A 22,240-nucleotide genomic window follows, 5' to 3' on the forward strand; every position below is an offset into this window, starting at 1 on the left:
GCGGAACCGGGTCGGGGTCGCGATCGGGACCAGGATCGGGGTCAGCGTCGGGACCGGGACCGGGACCAGTTTCGGGATCAGGATTGGGATCAGAGTCGGGGACTGGATCGAGATCAGAGCCGGGACCGGGATCGGGGTCAGAGTCGGGATCGGGACCGGGATCGGGATCAGAGTCGGGATCGGGACCGGGACCGGGATCGCGGTCAGAGTCGGAACGGGGACCGGGACCGGGATCGGGGTCAGAGTCGGGATCGGGATCGGGATCAGAGTCGGGACCGAGACCGGGACGAGCGGCGGAGAGGCCACGCCCAGAGCGCCAAACTTGGCTCGGAACCACGCCCATTCTCATAACCACGCCTCCTAATCAGCATATTCCAATCCCTAATTAAACCATAACCACGCCCCTTTATTACAATCAATCACGCATATATTATTCAAATCACGTCCCTTTTCCTCATTGAAAGCCCCGCCCCTCGCTCCCATTGGCTGAGCCCGCCCGTCCCTTCCGGCACCCCCGGCACATCCAACATGGCGGCGCCGCCGTCGCTGCCGGCCGGGCCCGGTGGTTCCCGGTAGTTCCCGGAGGATCGCGCGGGTTCCGATGGGGCCCGGCGGCCTCACGGTGCTGCTGGCGGTGCTGAGCGCGGTGCCGGGCGGGCTGCGGTGAGCGGGGAGCGGGGGAGAGCGGCGGGAGGGAGGGGCGGGCCCGGTGCGGGGCCCTCACGGCTGCTCCTGTGTGCCCACAGCCCGGCGGCGGCGGCGGCGGCGAGCGAGGAGCGGCCCGGTGAGCGGCCGAACCGGGATGGAACCGGGGCTGGGAGGGGCTCTGTCCGGTACCGGGGTGTTGGTCTGGGGCTCTGTCCGGTACCGGGGGCGCTGCTCCGGGGCTCTGTCCGGTACCGGGGTGTTTATCTGAGGCTCTGTCCGGTACCGGGGCGTTGCTCCGGGGCTCTGTCCGGTACCGGGGTGTTTATCTGGGGTTCTGTCCGGTACCGGGGCGCTGCTCCGGGGCTCTGTCCGGTACCGGAACGTTGCTCCGGGGCTCTGTCCGGTACCGGGGCGTTGATCCGGTTCCGGGCTCGGTCCCGTTCCCCCGCAGCGAGCCCCGCGGTGGCCACGCCGTGCTGGCGAGTGGAGCAGTTCGTGGTTGCCCAGGAGTGCGCGCGGTGCTCCGGATTCCAGATGGTGAGTGGGGTCCCCGGGGGTCCCCCTTGCCCGGGGGTCTCTCCCGGGGGTCCCCCTTGCCCGGGGGTCTCTCCCGGGGGTCCCCCTTGCCCGGGGGTCTCTCCCGGACCGACCCCCCGTTCCCCCGTTGGCAGAAAACCATCCCGGCCTGCGGCTCCACCGGCTTCATCGAGAGGATCAACTGCGCCTCGTCCCAGCGGGATGAGTACAAGAGGTGGGATTGGGGCCGGGAATTCCCGGGGAGTGGGATTGGGAATTCCTGGGGGATCAGGGTCGGTCATTCCCGGGGATCGGGGCTGCTCGTCCCGGGGGTCGGGGCTGCTCATTCCCGGGGATCGGGGCTGCTCGTCCCGGGGGTCGGGGCTGCTCATTCCCGGGGGTCGGGGCTGCTCATTCCCGGTGATCGGGGCTGCTCATTCCCGGGGGTCGGGGCTGCTCATTCCCGGGGGTCGGGGCTGCTCGTCCCGGCTCGCCGCAGCCACGGCCGCGCTCCGCAGCTGCCGCTCGGCCGCGCTGGAGGCGCAGCGCTTCTGGCGCTTCGTGGGCTCGGCTCTGGGCGTGGCGGCGGCGGCGGCGGCGCTGGTGGTGCTGCGGCAGCGCGTGCTGGACCGCCGGGCGCTGGAGAAGGTCCGCAAGCAGATCGAGTCCATCTAGCCAGAGGCTCCCGAGGGCTTGGAGCCGGCAATTCCGGAGGAGAAGCAGCCTCTGCCTCGCTGCCCGGACCTGCGATCCCGCTGGGATCTGCCGTGGGAGCGTCCAGGGGCTCCCCCGGAGCGGGGCTGGAATAAATCCTGGTCGCTGCTCCCGGAGTGACGCTGTGCTCCTCCCGTGGGAGGAGTGCCTGTGCCCCCAGCGCTGGGATCTGCTCTGGGATCATCCTGGGCGTCCCCAGGGTCCCACTCCAGGACAGGGATGTGGAATAAATCCTGGTCATCGTTCCTGGAGCGATGCTGTGTTTGTTTCTTGGGGAGGGACCCTCCAGCGCTGGGATCTACCCTTGGGAGCATGCTGAGGGATCCCACCCCAGGAGCAGAATGTGGAATAAATCCTGATTAATGTCGCTGGAGCAGCACTGGAATGTTTGTCCTTTGGGGGGTCCCCCATCGCCGACCCCCTGAAATTCCACGGAGTGCAAACAGAGTGCGAGTTTATTCTGGAGTGCTCCCCCATCCTGGGGTCTCCATTCACATCTCATCCCCACGTCCCCGTGTCCCTGTCCCCACGTCCCGCCTGGAGGAATTGATCCCTGGATCCCTCTGGGGGGCGGGAATCCCGTCCCAAGGCTCCCCCCCGGCTCCATCCTCCACACCGGCTCCCGGCTCTGGCCCCGACATCCACACCGGGAACGGGGATTCCGCGGCCGCTCCCGGCTCCCGCCGCGTCAGGATGTTCCTGGAGATCACTGCGGGAACAGGGAGGGGGGTGGGCAGCGCCGGGCGGGGAGGGGGAGCTGTGCCCACCCCCAATCGCGGCGCTCCCGGTACCTCCGGTGGGTCCGAGGCCGTCCCGGCTGCCGCCCCGGCGGAACGGGCTGGAGCTGGGGAGCAGGATCAGCCCCAGCGACAGGAACAGGATCTGGGAGAGGGGAGGGATGGGAGCCGTGAGCCCCGCAGCGGGGCCGGGGTCCCGGGAGGGTCTCAGAGGGGCCGTACCAGGACACAGGTGCCGGTCTGGGCGGGCTTGGTGGACGTTTCCTTGATCAGCGCCTGGAGCTGCCGCAGGAGAGACCTGCGGGAACGGGGGTCAGCTCCGTGCTGCTCCCGGTTCCCTTCCCGGTGCGCCATCCCGGCTCCGTGCCCCTCCCGGAGCCCCCCGCGCTCACCCGTTGCTCTTCTCCAGCTCCTGGACCTTTTTCCGCAGCTCCTGGTTCAGTGCCGAGCACGCGGCCGCCCTGCCCGGACGGACACACGGACAGTGACGGGGGTGGGGGACACACCTGGGCGCGTCGGGATGACGAGGACACCGGGATAACGGGGACGCCGGGATAATGGAACACCGGGATAATGGGAACACCGCGATAACGGGGACACCGGGATAACGGGAACACCGGGATAACGGGAACGCCGGGATAACCGGAACACCGGCCCCACCTGCTCTCCAGCCCGTCCAGGTATTCCTTCTTCCTCCGCCGGCTGTCCTGCGCCGACTGCTTGTTCCGGATCTTCCTCCGCACCTTCTTCAGCAGCCGCTCCTCGGCCTGGGGCACGGAGGGGTCACTAGTGTCCCCCCCCGGCCCCCCCGACCCCCCGTGTCCCCGCACTCACCTGGGTGAGGGGCAGGTCCCCGGGCAGCGTCACCCCCTCCTGCGCCAGCAGCCGCTTCTCCTCCTCCGTCAGCTGGAGCTGCGGGACAGGGATGGACTGGGGGTCTGGGGGCGAACTGGGGTGGACTGGGGGTCTGGGGGCGAACTGGGATGGACTGGGGGTCTGGGGGCGAACTGGGGTGGACTGAGGGCTCTGGGGGTGAACTGGGATGGACTGGGGGTCTGGGAGCGAACTGGGATGGACTGGGGGCGAACTGGGATGGACTGGGGATGAACTGGGATGGACTGGGGGTCTGGGGGCGAACTGGGATGGACTGGGGGTCTGGGGTGAACTGGGATGGACTGGGGGTCCGCGGAGGAGCTCGGGGGTGCAGGGACTCACCGCGGGCAGGGGTGGGGGGTCGGGCTCGGGGTTCGGGCACAGGTCGATGCCGGGCAGCAGCACGGGGTACAGGGGCGCGCTGAGGTCACACACCACCTCCAGCAGCACCGGGGGGGCCCCGTCGGGCCGGGGGGGGCTCCGGGCCGGGGTCGAGGCCGCAGGCGATGTCGGGGTTCACCGTCAGCCCCAGCAGCTCCTCGGCTCCGCTGCCCTGCGGGGACACCGGGGCGGGGGCCACGTCAGGGGATCCCCGGGACATCCCGGTGTCCCCGCGGGGGTCCTGCCCACCCGCGCCCCCCCTCACCCCCACTCACATCATCCTCCGGGAGAGTCACGGTCTGGAAGCCCAGTACCGGCCCCGGGAGCTCGGGGGGATCCGGGAAGAGCCCATGCGGCTCCGGGAGCTCCGGTGCCTCCATCGGGGCTCCCTGGGGACCCCCCCGCTGGATGAACCCCCTGCGCCCCCTCCTCGGGGTCCCCTCGTCTCCACCACGGTGCCCGGTGCTGCCGCCGCCTCCGCCCGGTGCCGGCGCTGGGCACCAGGATCTCCGGGATCCCGGGGAATCCAGCCAAGTCCCGCCCCGTGCCGGGAAGGGCCGGGATCTTCCCTCCCTGCCCCGGCGGGGCTCGGGGCTCCGGCCGCCCTACCGGGGCACCGGGGGCAGCGGGGGGCGTGCGGCTGCCCCGGTACGGCTCCCGGAGGGTCTCGCGGGGGCATCGGGAGCGGGGCCGGGCCGGGGGCAGCTCCGCCGGTGCCTCTGGACCGGAGGCGGTGCCCTCCGCACGCTCGGGGTTCGGGGGTGGAGGAACGGAGGGATCCTCCCGGTAACGGGGAACGGAAGTGCAGGAAAGGGGGGATCCTCCCGGTAACGGGGTCCGGGGGTGACACGGCGGGGACACGGAGGATTCCCCCGCCCCGCCCGGCCGAAGAGACACGTGCGCGCTCCCGGGGCCGCGGGGCCGCGCGGGCCCGCTCGCTCTCCATCGGCCGCGGCGCACGTCAATCAGTGACGCCACCGGGGATTCCGCGTCACCATTGGCTGGGCTGGCGGCACCGGCGCCGCCCCCCGGAGTTCCCGGGACGCGCTTGGGATGCGGCGAGCGGTGAGTGCGGGGGAACGGGGGGAACGGGGGGTCCCGTCCTCGGTCCCGGCGCCCCGTCCCTGCCCTCGGTCCCGATTCCCATCCTGGATCCCTGCCTCCCGATCCCGGCCCCGTTCCTTGCTCCCGGTTCGCAATCGCGGTCGTGCTCCCAATCCCGGTCCTTGATCCCGATTTCCGTCGCGGTCCGTGGTCCCCAGTTCCCCATCCCGGTCCTTGATTCCGGTCCCGGTGCAGGAAACCCGGATCCTGGTCCCGGTCCCGGCCCTTGATCCTGGTCCCGGTCCTTGAATCCGGTCCCGGTCCTCGTTCCCACTGCGGGTCCCTCCCCGCTGCCCTGCCGCGTCCCGGGGGCCCCGGGCGGGGGGGTCGGCGCCGGGTGAGTCACCGGGGCCGGGGGGCGGCTCTGACCGGCCCGTCCCGTTCCAGCCCCGCTCCCCGGGGATGCGCAGCGCGGCTCGGAGCTCCCCCGGCGGCGGGCGCTGAGCTCCGGGAGCACGATGGACACCGGGCTCGGGGCCGCGCTGGCCTGGAGCCCCGGGGCGGCCTCGCAGTCCCCGCCCGGGCTCGGCGTGAAGTTGGGGTCGCTGGTGCTGCTGCTGCTGCTGCCCCTCGCCTGCGGCCTCGCGCCCCTCTGGTGCTTCCGACAGCCCCCCGGTACCGGGCTCGGGGGAGTCTCAGGGGTTCGGGGGGTTCTGGGGAGGCTGGGGGGATGGTTCTCAATGATTTGGGGAGGTTTGAGGGGTTTTGGGGGTGTGGGGGGATCCCTGAGTGGGTCGTAGAGTCGGGGGACTCTGGGGAGTTTTGGGTAGTGGGGGGTCGTGGGTGTCGGGGGGATTCCGGGGACTCATGGAGTTTGGGGCTCTGGGGGTTCTGGGGATTCTGGGGGAGGGTCCTGAGGGTCCGGAACAGGCTGGGGCCAGGGCTGTCCCCACCTCAGGGCTGTCCCCAAGGGGCCTGTCAGGGTGCAGGGCTGAGGAGGAGGGTCGTTGGGGTCTCAGCGCCCCAATTTCCCCCCCCAGACCCCCGCAGCCCCGTGCTCAGCCTGGTGAGCTGCTTCTCCGGCGGTGTTTTCATGGGCACCTTTCTGCTCGACCTCCTGCCTGACTACCTGAGCAGCATCGCTGCGGCGCTGGAGGGGCTGCGCATCACGGTGAGACCCCCGGGACACCGCTGTCCCACCCTGTCCCCACGGGATTGGGGTCAGCAGCTCCGGCTGCTGGGAAAGGGGCAGGTGGGGAGGGGGGATGGACAGTGAGAATGGGACAAGGACGCAGGAATGGGCTGCGGGGGTGAGGACACTGAGGATGGGACAACGGAGGGGACAGTGCAGGCAGGGTGCCAGTGGAGCATCCGGAACGGTGACAACACCCCAGAGCCGCCAGGAGCCCCTTGTGTCCCACATGACTCATGGAAAGATCCTCCCCCAGCCCACAGCTTCCCCTTCCCCACTGACCCGTGGCCGTCCCGCAGCTCCAGTTCCCTCTGCCGGAGTTCATCGTGGCCATGGGCTTCTTCCTGGTGCTGGTGCTGGAGCAGGTGACGCTGGCGCAGCGGGAGCTGTCGGAGCCCCCCGAGGAGTCGCGGGCGCTGCTGCCCGGCGGCTCCATCCAGGCGGCGCTGCCCGCCGGCCCCGGGGCGGCGGCGGCTCCCGGCGCGCTGCGAGCCGGGGCGCTGGCGCTGGCGCTGGCGCTGCACGCCGTGCTGGAGGGGCTGGCGCTGGGGCTCCGCGAGGGCGAGGCGGCCGCGCTGCGGGTGCTGCTGGCCCTGCTGCTGCACAAGGGCGCCGTGGCCTTCGGGCTGTCGCTGGAGCTGCTGCGGAGCCGCCTGCGCCCGCCCGCCGTGGCCTCCTGCCTGGTGCTGCTGGCGCTCATGTCCCCGCTGGGCGTCGGCGTGGGCACGGCGCTGGCGGCGGGCGCGGGGCCGCGGCAGCGCCTGTGCCGGGCCGTGCTGGAGGGGCTGGCGGCCGGCACCTTCCTCTTCGTCACCTTCCTGGAGATCCTGCCGCAGGAGCTGGGGGTGCCCCGAAATCGCATCCCCAAGGTCATCCTGATCCTCGCCGGCTTCGCGCTGGTCAGCGCCATCCTCTTCGTCAAGGGGTGAGATCCCCCCACGCTCCTGGAGAACCCCGCGGAATTCATCTTTCCCCCGCGTCCTCTTTTCCGAAGTGCCAAAGTGCCTTTCCCATCCCCGTGCCTCAGTTTCCCTGGGATCCTGGCCTGGGATCCCCCCACTCTCGCCGCTGGAATTCACATCCCGCCCCGCAGCCCCTTTTTCCGAAGTGCCAAAGTGCCTCTGTCAGCGCCGTGCCTCAGTTTCCCCATCTGCACAGGGGATCGGCGCTGTGACCCCCCCTCAGGAGCCCGGGAGGGGGTGAGTGTGTCCCCCCCCCCCCCATAACCACAAGTGCCCTTACGGACTCCCCCGGATTTGGGGGTGTTGGATGAAGCAAATAAAGGACTGAACCCAACAGCGCTGCCTGTGCCTGGGGAGGGTGGGGTGGAATTTGGGGTGTGTGTCACAGCGTCCCCCCCTCACCTCTCAGGATATATAGGTTGGAGCAGCCTGGTTCCCGCTAGTTTTGGGTGTGGGGGGTGTATTCTCTGTCCCCGGGCATGGGGCGGGGGTGACCCCGCTGTACCTCCGCCAGCTCCCGCATCTCGGGGCGCCTCCATCCTCGTCCCCCTCACCGCCTCAGGCCGCGCCCCTCCAATGGCCGCGCCTCTTTCCCGCCCCGCGCTCTCCGGCCGCGCGGTGCTCTCCGGGACTTGGAGTCCCCCCTTCCCTCACCGCCCAGTACCTCGTAACCCGGCGCCTCCATTCCCCAGCACTCCCCGCGCAGCGCCCGTACGCACCGCTGGGAATTGTAGTCCAGACACGCTGCACACCCCGCTGTTGGCACTGCCCGCCGAACTACAGATCCCGGCGTGCCGCACGCAGCGACGGCGGCGGAGCGGCGGAGCGGGGAAGATGGCGGCGGCGGGCGCGGGGGCCGGGCCCGGGCCCGGCGCGGGACCCTCGGCCGGCGCCGGTGCGTCCAACCCGCGCAAGTTCAGCGAGAAGATCGCGCTGCAGAAGCAGCGGCAGGCGGAGGAGACCGCGGCCTTCGAGGAGGTGATGATGGAGATCTGCTCCACACGGGTGAGGACGGGCCGCCGCGCCGGATGCGCCGCGGGGCGGGGGGGGGCCGGGGCGGAGGGGCCGTGAGGGGCTGGGGGGAACCGGGGCTGAGGGGGTGGGAAACCGAGAGAATCCTGAGGGGCTGAGGGGGGTCTTGAGGATCTGGCGGGGGCCGTGATTTGGGGGGTCGTGAGGGGAAGGGGGGCGAGAGTGTGAGGGGGATGGGGGAGCCTGTGAGGAATTTGGGGAGGGGGCTAGAGGGGACTAAGGAGGCTGCGACCATGTTAGGGGGGAGTTTGAGGGCTCGAGAGCTGCTCTGGAGTATTTGGGTGGGGGCTAGAAGGGTCCGGGGGGCTCTGAGGGGTTTGGGGGTGTTGGTGGGGGGCTGTGAGGATTTTGGGGAGGGGGTCAGAGGAGTCCGGGGGCGCTGCCGGTGGGTCCCCGCTCCGGGAATGGGGGTGCGCGGAGGATCCCCGGTCCCTCCGCCGAGCCGGAGCTGTGCCCGCTTTCCCCGGGGTCCCTCCCGCATCCCGCGGCTCCGGCGGCTGCTCCATCCCCGGGGCAGTTTCACCATCCCGGGGTCTGGTGGAATTTGGTCCTTCCCAGCAGAGTGTGGAGGTTCTCCAGGGGATGGGGGCAGCGCTGTCCCTGGGGAGATCCAGGGAATACCCGGCAGAGCTTTGAAAACCGGGAATTTTTGTGTTGGAGAGCCGAGCCTGCCGGCTCTGCGGGGACCTGGGATGTCACTGGCACGGTGACAGGGACATCCTTGGAGGATTTTGGGGACGTTCCTGGGGAGTTGAGGAACGGGGTGGAGCATCCTGGAGAGTTTGGGAGCGGGCCGGCTCCTCGCCGTGCTCCCATCCGCGGGGATTTTGGGAATGCGTTTTTGGGAATGTGTTTGCAGAGCAAACAGCTGGTTAATGTGCAGCAGGGGCGGCGGGGCTGTCCCGGCCCCTCCTGGAATCGTTCCTCCGGGAATCCCTTCCCCGATCCCGATCTCTGGGGTGGCTCCTCCTCCCGTGGGACCCGCGGCCCCCCGAGCTTTGCTCCTGGAGCTTTTCCCGGCGGTTTCTGAGCTGCTCCGGACCCGGCTCCCGCAGGGATCCTGGCTCGCAGCACGATCCCAAGTCCTTAAGCCCCAGCGCAGCTCCGGGCGCTAATCCCGCCAGCTGCTGCCTAAATCTCCCGGTTTTTGGGTTGTTTTCCTTGTTTTTCCCTCTGGGTCTGGATTTCTATGGTTTTAACGCTCAGGAATTTGGAGTTTCCCGTCTCTCAGCTGTTTTTTGGGCTTCAGCTTCTCTTTCTCCTGAGGCTGAGGAGCAGCAGTTCTGGGATCTGCTCAGGACCCCCAGCTCCAGAGGGAAAGGGGATGGGTTGAAATCAGGGAAATGCTCCCTCCCTGTGGATTGGGAGCGGGGAACCCTCGCTGAGGGTTTCAGGGAATCTCTGCTCCATCAGGATGGGGGGATTGGGCCGTGCTCAGGTGTTTCCTGGGGTCCCAGCTGCTGGGTGTTTCCTGGGATCCCCTTATCTCCCACTGCTCTGCTGTGACTCCATCCCCGGCCTTGAGTCCCTCTCCGCGCTGGAATCTCCGGGATGGCCTTGGCTGGATGAGGTGCCCGCTGGAAAATCCCTGTGGATCCGTGGGGATGGGCTGTCCCCAGAGCCCCAGAGCTGCAGGGCTCAGCCCCTGCTGCAGGAGTGTGGAACAGGGATCCCCTCTGTGGGGTCTGTCCCCCACCCCTCCCGCTCTGCGGATGCGGGATCGGTCAGATCCCACCGTGCTGTGTGCGAAGGGGAGCCTGGGGGCTGTGAGGGGCACCCAAAGCCCCCCTGACCTGTCCCCCCCGTGTCCCCCCGTGTCCCCCCAGCTGCAGGCACAGAAGCTGCGGCTGGCCCACAGCCGGGGGCCCTTCTACAGCGGCTCCCTGCCCAACGTCAACCAGATCGGCAGCGGCGTTCCCGAGTTCCAGGTGAGCCGTGCGGGGACGGGGCTGGGGCGGTCCCAGACCCCTTCCCCACTCCCAGCCCTGCAGGGCAGCAGGTTCCCAGGCAGACCGACCCTCTGCCCCGCAGGGCCCGTCCCCGCTGGACTCCACGCGCGGCACGCGGCACCACGGGCTGGTGGAGCGCGTGCAGCGGGACCCCCGCCGCATGATGTCCCCCCTGCGCCGCTACGTCCGGCAGATATCCTTTGTGCCCTGTGCCCCCCACGCTCTGCCCCTCCCCAGGGCTTCAGGGCCCCCCAGCTCCCCGTGTGACCCTTAACGTGCCCCCCACATCGACAGCTCTCCCTACGGACCCACGTACCTGTCGCCTCCGCCTGAGCCCAGCTGGAGGAGGTAACTGCTGCCTTCCCTGCGTGCTGCAGCTCTGGGAGGGGAGAGGCTGCAGGGGAGCGCTGGGGGAGGGACTCTCAGATTCCAGGGTGGTCACACAAATTAGGGTTTGGGAAGGAGTTTCATCCATCTGGCTGAGGGGAGTCCCCAGAGCCAGGGCCAGGTGACAATCCAAGCTGCAGCTCTGTCCCTGGAGTGTCTGTGTCCCAGGGTGGGCTGTGACACACATCTCCCTGTCCCCATCTCCTCCATGGCAGGGAGGGGATTGTGGAGCACTGAGGGGTGTCCTGCCTCCCCCATTCTCCCCTGATCCCACCTCTCCCTCTGCAGGACCATGCCCTGGGGCAATTTCCCCATGGAAAAAGGACATTTATTCCGGCTGCCCTCAGCTCTCAACAGGTAATGGATTGGTTGATTCTCTTTCCTCCCTGTCCCCAAGCCAGGCTCAGCCCTTCCTTGGAACCCCTGCAAAGGAGGTGGCCCTGGGGACCCCCCTGGGGAGGAGGTGGCCCCTGACTCCCCCTCGGGGCCCCCCGCTGGAGGGGTCCCTGTCCTCCCTTGTGCCACAGCTGAACAATGTCCCTCTTTGTCACTTGCCCCAGCAGCCTCTTCCCAGCCCTTCCCAGCCTGGGAACAGCTCACTGGGAACACCCTGGGTGCCCCCAGCCCCTAAAGGGTCCCCAGGGGGGTCCCATTGTCTCCTCCACGCCAGGGGGTGGTGGAGGGGACAGGAGCAGAGCTGCTCTGGGGGCACAGGGAGAGGCACCCCTGTGGGGAGGGGGCTGAGGAATGGCAGGAGGGGCTGTCAGGGGTTTGGGGGCTGTCAGTGCTGTGGGGGGCTGTCAGTGCTTTGGGGGCTCTCAGTGCTTTGGGGGGCTCTCAGGGGTTTGGGGGGCTCTCAGTGCTTTGGGGGGCTGTCAGTGCTTTGGGGGCTCTCAGTGCTTTGGGGGGCTCTCAGGGGTTTGGGGGGCTCTCAGTGCTTTGGGGGGCTCTCAGTGCTTTGGGGGCTCTCAGTGCTTTGGGGGGCTGTCAGTGCTTTGGGGGCTCTCAGTGCTTTGGGGGGCTCTCAGTGCTTTGGGGGGCTGTCAGTGCTTTGGGGGCTCTCAGGGGTTTGGGGGGCTCTCAGGGGTTTGGGGGGCTCTCAGGGGTTTGGGGGGCTCTCAGGGGCAGGGGCTGAGCCCAGCCCTGCCCCAGCTGCTGTCCCTGTCCCAGGACGAACTCGGACTCGGCGCTGCACACCAGCGTGATGAACCCCACGCCCCAGGACTCCTACCTGGGCCCCTCCCAGGCCGGGCCCCCCCCCGGCCGCCGTGCTGGTGAGCGCCCCCCACCCCCCCCGAGGGCAGCCCCCTCCCCTCTGAGCCCCCCTGACCCTCCTGCTCCCCCACAGGTTTCCTGGACGGGGACTCGGACAGCAAAGGTGAGCCTGGCAGCACCCAGCTGTGTCCCCAGGTGCTCTGTGTGCTGGGGGGCTCTGATGTCCCCCCTCAATGTCCCCAGGTGCTCTGTGTGCTGGGGGGGCTCTGGTGTCCCCCCTCAATGTCCCCAAGTGCTCTGTGTGCTGGGGGGGCTCTGGTGTCCCCCTCTCTGTGTCCCCAGCTGCTCTGTGTGCTGGGGGGGCTCTGGTGTCCCCCCTCAATGTCCCCAGGTGCTCTGTGTGCTGGGGGGGCTCTGGTGTCCCCCCTCAATGTCCCCAGGTGCTCTGTGTGCTGGGGGTGCTCTGACGTCCCCCCCATGTCCCCCTCCTCACACTGACCCCCTGTCCCCTTCCCAGTGTTTCTTTTCCAAGTGCCTCCCATCGAAGAGAACTTCGATGACAACAAACACTCGCTGAAGCCCTGGGACACCAAGAAGGTGGGTGGGGATGTCCCCACGTGTCCCCCCCGTGTCCCCCACCCCTGTGACCTGGCCTGGCCTCATTCCCCCTCTTTGATCCCACAGCTCTCGTCCTCCTCAGCCCGGCCACGCTCCTGTGAGGTCCCGGGAATCCAGTGAGTGCTGGGAGGGGCTGGGATGGGGAGGGGGAGCCCGGGAGGGGCTGGGATGGGGAGGGGGAGCCTGAGAGGGGCTGGGATGGGGAGGGGGACACTGGGGGACGCTGGGCTGGGGGACACTGATCCTGTCTCTCCCCCCTCCCCCAGCATATTCCCATCCCCGGATCAACCTGCCAACGTGCCCCTCATGCCCTCTGCCCTCAACACCGGGGGGTCCCTGCCTGACCTGACCACGCTGCACTTCCCGTCCCCCCTGCCCACCCCCCTGGACCCCGAGGAGGCCCCGTACCCCCCCCTGAGCGGGGGCAGCAGCACCTCCAACCTGGCCACCACCATGACCCACCTGGGCATCAGCGGCGGCGGCGGCGTGGGGCTGGGCTACGACCCCCCAGGTGAGCTGGGACTCCTCCCCTTGGGGGGATCCCAGGGCTGGGAGCTGCTGGGGGGCACACAGGGACTTCTGGCCGGTGTGGGGGGCCACAAAGACCCCCCCCCAGGTGGTGTCCTGGCGTGGCCGTGGCAGCAGTCCCAGTCTGGGATGGAGTTTGGAGTGGGGTGGGGATGGAGTCTGAATGATTTGGGGGTGTGGGGGGAGCCCAGCTCCCGTTCCACGGGGTCTGACAGCGTCGGGGGTCCGGGAGGAGCCCGGCTCCCACCCCGGTGCCCCTCCCGCCCAGTCCCGTGCCCGGGGTGTGTGTCCGTCCCTCCGTCCGTCTCCATCGTTGTGGTCGCTCCTCCTCCATCCCCGCCCATCCCCCGGGAGCCCCGCCCGGGCCGTCCCGGGGCCGGGGGCCGTGCCGGGGTAACGGTGCTCTCTGTTTTTGTCCCCACAGGACTCCCCTCACCTCTGCAGAGCTCCCTGAGTAACCCGTCCCTGCAGTCCTCCCTGAGCAATCCCAACCTGCAGGCCTCCCTGCGCAGCCCCTCGCTCCAGGCCTCCCTCAGCAACCCCTCGCTCCAGTCCTCCCACAGCAGCTCCTCCATCCCCTCCTCCCTCTCCAACCAGTCCCTGCCTTCCTCGCTGTCCTCCTCGCTCTCCAACCCCTCTCTGCCCACGTCCCCCCGCAGCCAGCCGCTGCAGTCCTCGCCCAGCAACCCCAGCCTGCCCTCGGGGCTGGGCGGCTCCTTCGCGGCCACCTCGCCGCGCCGCCGGGTCCCGCTCAGCCCCCTGTCCCTGCCCGTGGCCGGCGACTGCAGACGGCAGCACCCCAAACAGTTCTCACCAACAATGTCACCCACATTGTCCTCCATCACCCAGGTACGCATCACAGTCCGGGCCGCAGCGCCTCCTCCTCCTGCTGCTGCTGCCCTTCCTCCTTTACCCTTCCTCCTCCTCCTTTCCCCTTCCTCCTGCTGCTGCTGCCCTTCCTCCTTTACCCTTCCTCCTCCTCCTTTCCCCTTCTTCCTCCTGCTGCTGCCCTTCCTCCTTTACCCTTCCTCTTCCTTTCCCCTTCCTCCTCCTCCTGCTGCCCTTCCTCCTCCTCCTTTCCCCTTCCTCCTCCTCCTGCTCCTCTTCCACTTCCTTCTCCTTGTCCCCTTCCTCCTCTTCCTCCTTTCCTCCTTTCCCCTTCTTCCTCCTCCTACTGCCCTTCCTCCTGCTCCTCTTCCACTTCCTTGTCCTCTTCCTTCTCCTTGTCCCCTTCCCCACCCTCCTCCTCATCCTTCTTGTGTTGCTCCCCTTTGTCTTATTTTTCTTCCTTCTCTTTCTACTCTTCCCTGTCCTTGTCCTCCTTGTCTTGGACCTGTTCTTTGTCCTCTTTCTCTTCATCCTCCTCTTCCTCGTCCTGCTCTTTGTCCTGCTTGTCCTCATGCTCTCGTTCCCCCCTCGTCTGGTTTCCATCCTCATCTCACCCACACCCCAGGGCCCCCCCTCACCCCCACCCCCTGCCGTGCTCAGGGCCTTTGGGGGGGACCCCCGTGTCCCTCCCAGCCCCCCTCCCCTCAGAGGGGAGGGTCCGGGTGCCGCCGCGTCTCCGGGGGTCTCAGGGACGGCTGCCGGTGCCGGGGGGGCTGGGGGAGCCCCCCACTCAGGGGGGGCCGGCACTGACCCCCCCGTGTCCCCTGTGTCCCTGCAGGGCGTCCCCCTGGACACCAGCAAGCTGCCAGCAGAGCAGCGGCTCCCCCCGTACCCCTACGGCCAGCCGGGCATGCTGCTGGGCTCCCCGCCCCCCCCGCGGGCCCCCGCGCCCCCCCCGCGGCCCTACAACCCCCCCTACGGCCCGGGCACCGCCCTGGGGCAGGGCCAGCCCCTGGCACCGCCCCCCCCCGCCGGCGACTTCGGCCTGGGCAGCGTGAGTGGGGCGGGGGGTGGGCAGGGGAAACGTGGGGACCCCCCTGGGGGGACATGGGGATGGGGATGGGCACACCTCTGGGAGGACATGGGGATGGGGAACCTGCCAGGGGGTACATGGGGACCCCTCTGAGGGGGCCATGGGGATGGGGACCCTGCTAGGGGGAACGTGGGGATGGGCACACCTCTGGGGGAACATGGGGATGGGGAACCTGCTAGGGGGAACATGGGGACCCCTCTGGGGGGACATGGGGATGGGGACCCTGCCAGGGGGAACGTGGAGACCCCTCTGGGGGGACATGGGGATGGGGAACCTGCCAGGGGGAACGTGGGGGTCCCTTTGAGGGGGTACATGGGGATGGGGACCCTTGAGGAGGGTCCTTTTTGGGGATGGATATGGGGTCAGGGGACCCTGCCTGGGGGGTATGGGAGTGGAGACCCTGTGGGTGGGTCACCAGGGGAGGGCTGGGGACATGGGGGTCTCTCCTGATGTGTCCCTCCCCACAGCTGGAGCAGTTTGGGATCGGGGAGAGCCCCCCCGGGAACAGCGGAGGGTTCCCCGAGGAGTTGGGGGCCCTGAGTTACCCCCCGAGCGAGGGGGGCTACGAGCCCAGCCCCGGCCTGAGCCGCCCAAACCTGAGCAACTGCAGCCACCACGGCCCCATCCCCAACATCATCTTCACAGGTGGGGCTGCACGGGGGGCTCTGGGGGGGCACAGGGGGTCTGTAGGGTGGCACAGGGGGTGGGCTGGGGGGTGTTTGGGGATCCAGGGTGTCAGGGGTGGGCTGGGGGTGTTTGGGGATCCAGGGTGTCAGGGGTGGGCTGGGGGCTGTTTGTTTGGAGATCCAGGGTGTCACAGGGTGGGCTGGGGGCTGTTTGGAGATCCAGGGTGTCAGGGGGTGGGCTAGGGGCTGTTTGTTTGGGGATCCAGGGTGTCAGGGGTGGGCTGGGGGCTCGCAGCAGTGCCCGGGGGTCCCGGGCTGTGTTTGCCCCGGGCTCTCGGGGCCGCGCTGACCCCTCCCCACCTTCCCCGCAGGCGACTCCTCTCCCGGGCTGTCGAAGGAGATCCGCACGGCGCTGGCGGGGGTGCCGGGCTTCGAGGTGGAGGGGGGGTCTCTGGGGGGGCTGGGCGGGCTGGAGGAGGAGCTGCGCATCGAGCCGCTGACGCTGGACGGGCTGAGCATGCTGAGCGACCCCTGCGCGCTGCTCACCGACCCCGCCGTCGAGGATTCCTTCCGCTCCGACCGCCTGCAGTGAGCCCGGGGCGGCTCCGGGCCCGCGCCCCCCGCTGAGACCCGGGAATCCCCCGGGAATTCCCCAGGGAAGGCGGGCACGGGCACCCCAAACCCGCCTGCAGGGGCTGCAGCTGCCCCCAGCGAACCGGGGGGCTCCAAGCGCTGCGACCCCCCCCCCAATTCCCGCTGCGGGACTGCCCCTCCGGGCACTGCTGTCCCAGGATATTTTGGGGAGGGGGTTTCTGTCAAGGGCTCCTTCTGCTCCATCCCGTGCCAGCACCACGAGCCCCCTCCCCAGCCCCCACCGGGGCCACCTCGGAGCCGGGAAAATTGGGGAGGGGGAGACAATCGAGGCACCCCACACCCCCCCAAACCACGCGGGGGGGGGGGCTCCACCCAGCGCCCCTTCCCTCATTCCCACCCCCAGACCCGACCAGGCACTGTTCTCCTGGGGAAACCCTGGGAAAAAAATTGGGGAGGGGGGGCGATCCAGGCACCCCCAGCCCCCAAAACCCCGGCCCGGGGTGGCTGTACATAACCCCGTAGGTAGAGACCCCCGGGGGGGCTGGGGGGGCCGCTTCTGCCTTTACTTTATCATTTTCCCGGCTAATCATCATGTTTAAGGAGAAATCCCGCTCCCCCCCATATGTACCCCCAGCCCCCTCCCCAAATTACCCAGCTGCCGGGGACGTGTAGAAAGCACTTGTAACTTTGCCCCCCCCCCAAAATTTACCCCCCCCCGGGGGAGCACGGGGGGGGCCCGTCCGCGGGAGGGGGGCCCTGGGCCCCCCCCGGAGGGAGCCAGAGTGATTTATTATTATTATTATTTTTTAAAATATATTCTATGTTAATTAAATCCCCCTCTGCGGGCGTGTGATTGATTTTTGGGGTTGGGGGGTTATAAGGTGGGATTCAAGCTCTGCCGACCTTTGGGGTCGCTTAGTGGGGAGGGAACAAGGGGTCCTTTAATGGGGAGGGGGACAAAGGAGTCTCGTTTGCGGGGGAAATGGAATCTCTGGGGGTTTCTATGGGCTCTGAGGGGGTTCCGGGGGTCCTGGGGGGATGCCGGGGGTCCTGGGGGGATTCCGGGGGTCCCGTTTTGCGGGGCCGTGCCCCGGCGGTCCCGAGTCCTCCGGGCCGGCAGGGGGCGCTGTCCGGGAGCGGCCGGGCGGGCGCGCGGTCGCGGCCCAGCGGAGCCCAGAGACGCGGCCCCGGCCCGGCCCGGCCCGGCCCGGCCCGCAGGTACCGGCGGCGTTCCGGGGGGTCCGGGGGGCTGGGAGGGGATGCGGGGCCGGGTCTGCGGCCTGCGAGGCCGGGAGAAGGAGCCGGGCCGCGTGTGGGGCCGGTGAGGGGGAGTCACCGGGGGGGACACGGGCATGGCGACCCCGCTGAGGAGAGGGGGGTACCGGGGACGGGGAAACCTCCGGAGGCGGCGCCCGGAGGGACACGGGGACACAGGAGCGTCCGGGGGGGACACGGGGATGGGGGACCCTCAGGAGGTGACCCCCCCTCAGGGTCTGTCACTGTCCCCAGAGGGGTGTGACACCATGTGAGGGGTGTCACTGTCCCCAGAGGGGTCTGAGGGGTGTCACTGTCCTGAGTGGTGACTGACCCCGGTCTGAGGGGTGTCACTGTCCTGAGTGGTGACTGATCCCGGTCTGAGGGGTGTCACTGTCCCCAGGGGGGACTGACCCGATCTGAGGGGTGTCACCGCTCCCTTGCCCTGTCACCCCTCGCTGCACGGACCGTGCCCTCCGTACCGGTGTCGCCCCCCGGGGTGGCGGTGCCATCCCGGTGTCCCTGCCCCGTGTCCCTGCCGGTGTCGCCCCCCGGGGTGGCGGTGCCATCCCGGTGTCGCCCCCCCGTGTCCCTGCCGGTGTCGCCCCCCGGGGTGGCGGTGCCATCCCGGTGTCGCCCCCCCGTGTCCCTGCCGGTGTCGCCCCCCCGGGGTGGCGGTGCCATCCCGGTGTCGCCCCCCCGTGTCCCTGCCGGTGTCGCCCCCCCGGGGTGGCGGTGCCATCCCGGTGTCCCTGCCCCGTGTCCCTGCCGTGTCGCCCCCCCGGGGTGGCGGTGCCATCCCGGTGTCGCCCCCCCGTGTCCCTGCCGGTGTCGCCCCCCCGGGGTGGCGGTGCCATCCCGGTGTCCCTGCCCCGTGTCCCTGCCGGTGTCGCCCCCCCGGGGTGGCGGTGCCATCCCGGTGTCCCTGCCCCGTGTCCCTGCCGGTGTCGCCCCCCGGGGTGGCGGTGCCATCCCGGTGTCCCTGCCCCGTGTCCCTGCCGGTGTCGCCCCCCGGGGTGGCGGTGCCATCCCGGTGTCGCCCCCCCCGTGTCCCTGCCGGTGTCGCCCCCCGGGGTGGCGGTGCCATCCCGGTGTCGCCCCCCCGTGTCCCTGCCGGTGTCGCCCCCCCGGGGTGGCGGTGCCGGGGTGACGTGCGCGCTCAGCGCCTGGCGCCGCTTCCTTCCCCTTTCTGCTCCCCTCCCCGGTTCTCGGCTCCGGCGGCTCCCCGTGGGCAAGCTGCGGGCAAGCTGGGGGCTCGGGGACACTTGGCGGGGGCTCTGGGGACGGGGAATGTGCGGAACTTCGGGGACAAGGAGGGGGCGCAGGCTCCCCAAAGCGGGGGGTGCCTCGGGGTGGGGGTTCCTTCCTCCGAGCACCGCCCGTGCTGGGCTGGGGGGCGGCTGGAAGGTTTTGGGCGGCCCCGAGACCTCCTCCGTCGCCGTGTCCCCGCAGATGCTGTGACAGCCATGTCGGACGAGAAGCCCCCGCAGCTCGTGGACTATTTCGTGGTGGCCGGGCTGGCCGAGGAGTCGCGGGCGCTGGAGGAGGAGCAGCAGGCGCGGCCGGCGCGGCCCGGCGAGCCCATCACGGACGTGGCCGTCATCATCCGCTCGCAGGGCGAGGAGGTGCCGCAGGGCTTCACGTGCATCGAGACCAGCACCTCGGGCCACCCCGTGGAGCTCAACGCGGGGCTGCTCAACAACCCCCAGATGTTCCTGTGCTACAAGCGCGGGCGGGACAAGCCGCCCCTGATCGAGCTGGGGTGAGTGTTGGGCGCCCCGAGCGCCAGCTCCGGGCTGCGGGGTGATTTGGGAAGCTGGGAGGGAGCTGCTGGCGTTCCCCTCACCCTTGTCGCCGTTCAGGGTGCACTATGAGGGCAAGGACCGCCCCAAGCCGGGCTACCAGATCCTGGACACCACCCCCTACAGCCGCTCGGCCAATCTGGCCGCGGGCTCCCCGGGCCACCAGCGCACCTTCCTGACCTTCCGGCGCGCGGCCGAGCCCCCGGGCCACCACACGCTGGGCGTCACCGACATCTGCCTGGTGATGCCCAGCAAGGGCGAGAGCACCCCGCACACCTTCTGCCGCGTGGACAAGAACCTCAACACCAGCATGGTGCGTTTGGGGGGTCCCTCTTGCCCCCCCCCCCCCAGTGCTGCCCAGCCCCCTCTGACCCCCAAATCCCCGATCCCTCCTTGCAGTGGGGCCCTGCATTGTTTCTGTGCTACAAGATCGCCGTGGCCAAGGACAACACGCTGGTCTACGAGGCAGGTGGGGACCTGGGGCTGGGGGTTCTGGCCACCCCCAGGGGAGCCAGAGTTGTTTATTGTCATTATTATTCTTAAAAATATTTTCTGTGTTAATTAACCTCCCCCAGCTGGCGTGAGGCTGAGTTGGGGGAGGTGCAGGAGCCCCTGGGTCTCCTCAGGGGGGTTTGGGGAGCACAAGGTGGGGGCTTTCAGCTGCCCCAGCACCCCTGGGAGGGCTTTGCTGGGCCTGTGGGACTGGAGTCACTTACTGGGGAGGGAGGGGTGACAATGGGGTCCCTTACTGGGAAGTGTGGCATCCGATACTGGGGTAACAATGGGGTCCCTTACTGGGCATGGGGAGCAACGGGTTTCCTGTTGGGGGGCAGCTTTGGGGGGTGATTTTGTGAAGCTGTGAGCACTCACCTCCCTGGGGGGGTGAGATGAGCTGGGGGCTGATGCTGGTGTCCTGTGTCCCTGTGTCCTATGTCCGTGTGTCCTGTGTCCATGTGTCCTATCCTGTGTCTGTGTGTCCCTGTGTCCCTGTGTCCATGTCCGTGTGTCTGTGTGTCCTGTCCTGTGTCCATGTGTCCTGTCCTGTGTCCCTGTGTCCATGTCCGTGTGTCCGTGCAGGGCTGCTGAGCCGCTACCCCGAGCAGGACAGCGAGTCCTTCCCGCTGCCCGAGTCGGTGCCCGTGTTCTGCCTGCCCATGGGGGCCACCATCGAGAGCTGGCCCGTGGGCACCAAGTACCCCCTGCCCGTCTTCTCCACCTTCGTCCTCACCGGCGCCTCGGGGGACAAGGCACGGCGGGACAGGGGGCTCGGGGGGCTGGGAGGGGGGTCCCACAGCTGTGGGAGGGGTTGGGTCCCCAGGTCTGAGCACCCCAGTGCTGTGAGAGCGGGATCTCCTGTGCCAGGGGTTACCAGCCCTTATAGGAGTGGGGTCCCCGTGCCCTGGTGGGAGCAGGGTCCCTGCGCACGGGGTTCGCAGCCAGAACCAGATTCCCCAGTTCCAGGGGTTGCCAGCCCTGGTGGGAGCGGGATCCCTGGCTCCAGGGGTTGCCAGCCCTTACAGGAGCGGGATCCCCGTGCCCTGGCGGTGGGAGCGGGGTCCCGGTGCCCTGACCGCCCCGCCCCGCAGGTGTACGGTGCCGCCATCCAGTTCCACGAGTCGTTCCCGCGGGAGCGGCTGTCGGAGGCGCAGGCGCTGCGCCTGGGGCTGCTCAGCGTGGTGGACCGGCGGCCCGTGCCCGGCCGCTCCCTGCACACCCGCAAGAGCATCTGCGTGCTGTCGCACTGGCCCTTCTTCGACGTCTTCCGCAAGTTCCTCATGTTCATCTACCGCTACTCCATCTCGGGCCCCCACGTGCTGCCCCTGGAGACGTGAGCGCGGACGGGGGAGGGCTCCGGGCGGGGCGGGGGCCGGCGGGGGCGCCGCCTCTGACGGGGCCGCTCCGCCCGCAGGCACATCTCCCACTTCATGCACAACGTGCCCTTCCCGTCCCCGCAGCGCCCGCGGATCCTGGTGCAGGTGAGTCGCTCGCCTGGGGCGGCGCGTCCCCGTGTCCCCGCCCCGCCACCGCATCTCCGTGTCCCCGCAGATGTCCCCGTACGACAGCCTGCTGCTGTGCCGGCCCGTGTCCTCCCCGCTGCCCCTCAGGTAGGGCCGGGGGACGCTGCTGGGGGGTGGGGACAGGTGGGGAGGGGCCCTGGGTGACCGGGTGATGTCGTCCCCCCCCCCGCAGCGGGGCCAGTTTCCTGACGCTGCTGCAGAACCTGGGCCCCGACAACGCGGTGGCGCTGCTGGTGGCCGTGCTCACCGAGCAGAAGCTGCTCATCCACTCGCTGCGCCCCGACGTCCTGACCAGCGTGGGCGAGGCCCTGGTGGCGGTGAGTGACCGCAGGGGAGCTGCGGGGACACCGGGGGGACACACCGTGCTGGGGATCCTGGTCCCACGGCTCTGGGAATCCCGGTCCCGTGGCGTTGGTGACCCTGGTCCCACAGCTCTGCAGACCCCACCCCGCGGCGCTGGGCTCCCCCCACCCCCCTGGCGGGGGCCCCGCCGTGCTGACCACCCTCATCCTGTCCCCAGATGATCTTCCCCCTGCGCTGGCAGTGCCCCTACATCCCGCTGTGCCCGCTGGCGCTGGCTGACGTGCTGTGTGCCCCCGTGCCCTTCATTGTAGGCATCCACTCCAGCTACTTCGACCTCTACGAGCCCCCCCGCGACGTCATCTTCGTCGACCTGGACACCAACACCATTTTCCAGTGAGTGTCCCCCCATGCTGGGGGCGTGGGGGGGTGGGCTGTGCTGGGGGGTCCCAGGGGGTCCCGCCCTGCCCTGGTGTCTGTGCCCCCAGGAGCGAGGAGCGCAAGCTGCTGTCGCCCCGCGCGCTGCCCCGCCGGCCCTGCAAGGTGCTGCTGGCCTCGCTGCACAGCCTGGCCCAGCAGCTGGATGAGCGTGAGTGGGGGGCCTGGGGGGGGTCCTGGGGGTCTGGGGGACATCACATCTCCCAGCTAGGCTGTTTCAGAATAACCCAAACTGGGAGGGTCCCACGGGGTCAAAATCCCTGAAGTCGCTCCCCCCTGCCTGGGAGCGTTTTCCAAGCAGGACCAAAACGTCATTCCCTGACTCCCTGGGACGGTTCCCAACCATTCCACGTCCCCTTCACTGACGGTGCCGCGCCGTGTCCCGCAGTGCTGAGCGCCCCGGGCGAGGAGGAGCCGCCGCTGCTGGTGCTGAGCGACGCGGAGGCGGCGGGCGCGCGGCGGGCGCAGCTGGAGCTGGAGGCGCGGGGCGG

At 69.4% G+C, this 22,240-nt stretch overlaps 5 protein-coding genes across 6 annotated transcripts in view; 4 read left to right on the forward strand and 1 right to left on the reverse strand.

The window, feature by feature from the left end:
- The first annotated feature begins 489 nt into the window (after positions 1-489).
- On the forward strand, positions 490-2,245 carry JTB (jumping translocation breakpoint). 2 transcript variants are annotated; one of them, XR_013777065.1, is made up of 6 exons: positions 490-663; positions 747-784; positions 1,100-1,185; positions 1,320-1,399; positions 1,683-1,964; positions 2,099-2,245. XR_013777065.1 is itself a non-coding variant. In XM_079329641.1 (5 exons), exons 1-5 carry the CDS (start codon positions 602-604, stop codon positions 1,837-1,839), a joined length of 423 nt encoding a protein of 140 aa, XP_079185767.1. In that variant the 5' UTR covers positions 490-601; the 3' UTR covers positions 1,840-2,245. The 2 variants fall into 2 exon arrangements, 1 of the variants encoding a protein (XP_079185767.1); XM_079329641.1 differs by having other exon boundaries at positions 1,683-2,245.
- A 96-nt stretch (positions 2,246-2,341) lies between these two features.
- CREB3L4 (cAMP responsive element binding protein 3 like 4) lies at positions 2,342-3,977 on the reverse strand (the record flags this gene model as incomplete). The annotated part of the gene is made up of 7 exons (XM_079329715.1): positions 2,342-2,587; positions 2,670-2,760; positions 2,838-2,913; positions 3,008-3,076; positions 3,276-3,382; positions 3,450-3,527; positions 3,831-3,977. Coding segments are annotated over 7 exons (786 nt in total), but the record flags the coding sequence as incomplete, so codon positions are not given.
- A 661-nt stretch (positions 3,978-4,638) lies between these two features.
- On the forward strand, positions 4,639-7,416 carry SLC39A1 (solute carrier family 39 member 1). The gene is made up of 4 exons (XM_079329569.1): positions 4,639-4,934; positions 5,361-5,588; positions 5,954-6,084; positions 6,405-7,416. Exons 2-4 carry the CDS (start codon positions 5,432-5,434, stop codon positions 7,032-7,034), a joined length of 918 nt encoding a protein of 305 aa, XP_079185695.1. The 5' UTR covers positions 4,639-4,934; positions 5,361-5,431; the 3' UTR covers positions 7,035-7,416.
- Positions 7,417-7,844: 428 nt separating this feature from the next.
- Positions 7,845-15,983, forward strand: CRTC2 (CREB regulated transcription coactivator 2). Its single transcript, XM_079329568.1, has 14 exons — positions 7,845-8,072; positions 9,926-10,027; positions 10,131-10,241; positions 10,335-10,396; positions 10,724-10,792; positions 11,606-11,709; positions 11,784-11,813; positions 12,168-12,247; positions 12,335-12,384; positions 12,535-12,779; positions 13,221-13,645; positions 14,463-14,678; positions 15,185-15,362; positions 15,715-15,983. Exons 1-14 carry the CDS (start codon positions 7,902-7,904, stop codon positions 15,933-15,935), a joined length of 2,064 nt encoding a protein of 687 aa, XP_079185694.1. The 5' UTR covers positions 7,845-7,901; the 3' UTR covers positions 15,936-15,983.
- A 1,091-nt stretch (positions 15,984-17,074) lies between these two features.
- The window catches only part of DENND4B (DENN domain containing 4B), a gene marked incomplete at its 3' end in the record, with an annotated part of 5,868 nt that continues 702 nt past the window's right edge, over positions 17,075-22,240 (forward strand). Inside the window, exons 1-12 of the mRNA XM_079329716.1 lie at positions 17,075-17,155; positions 18,644-18,953; positions 19,054-19,306; positions 19,393-19,462; positions 20,071-20,240; positions 20,580-20,821; positions 20,903-20,969; positions 21,040-21,098; positions 21,184-21,328; positions 21,532-21,707; positions 21,800-21,900; positions 22,138-22,236. Coding sequence (XP_079185842.1) covers positions 18,658-18,953; positions 19,054-19,306; positions 19,393-19,462; positions 20,071-20,240; positions 20,580-20,821; positions 20,903-20,969; positions 21,040-21,098; positions 21,184-21,328; positions 21,532-21,707; positions 21,800-21,900; positions 22,138-22,236 — 1,678 coding nt within the window. The 5' untranslated portion in view covers positions 17,075-17,155; positions 18,644-18,657. The remainder of the gene's footprint in view (positions 17,156-18,643; positions 18,954-19,053; positions 19,307-19,392; positions 19,463-20,070; positions 20,241-20,579; positions 20,822-20,902; positions 20,970-21,039; positions 21,099-21,183; positions 21,329-21,531; positions 21,708-21,799; positions 21,901-22,137; positions 22,237-22,240) is intronic.

Source organism: Erithacus rubecula, assembly GCF_903797595.1.
Source record: "Erithacus rubecula genome assembly, contig: SUPER_33_unloc_1, whole genome shotgun sequence".
Classification (NCBI taxonomy): domain Eukaryota; kingdom Metazoa; phylum Chordata; class Aves; order Passeriformes; family Muscicapidae; genus Erithacus; species Erithacus rubecula.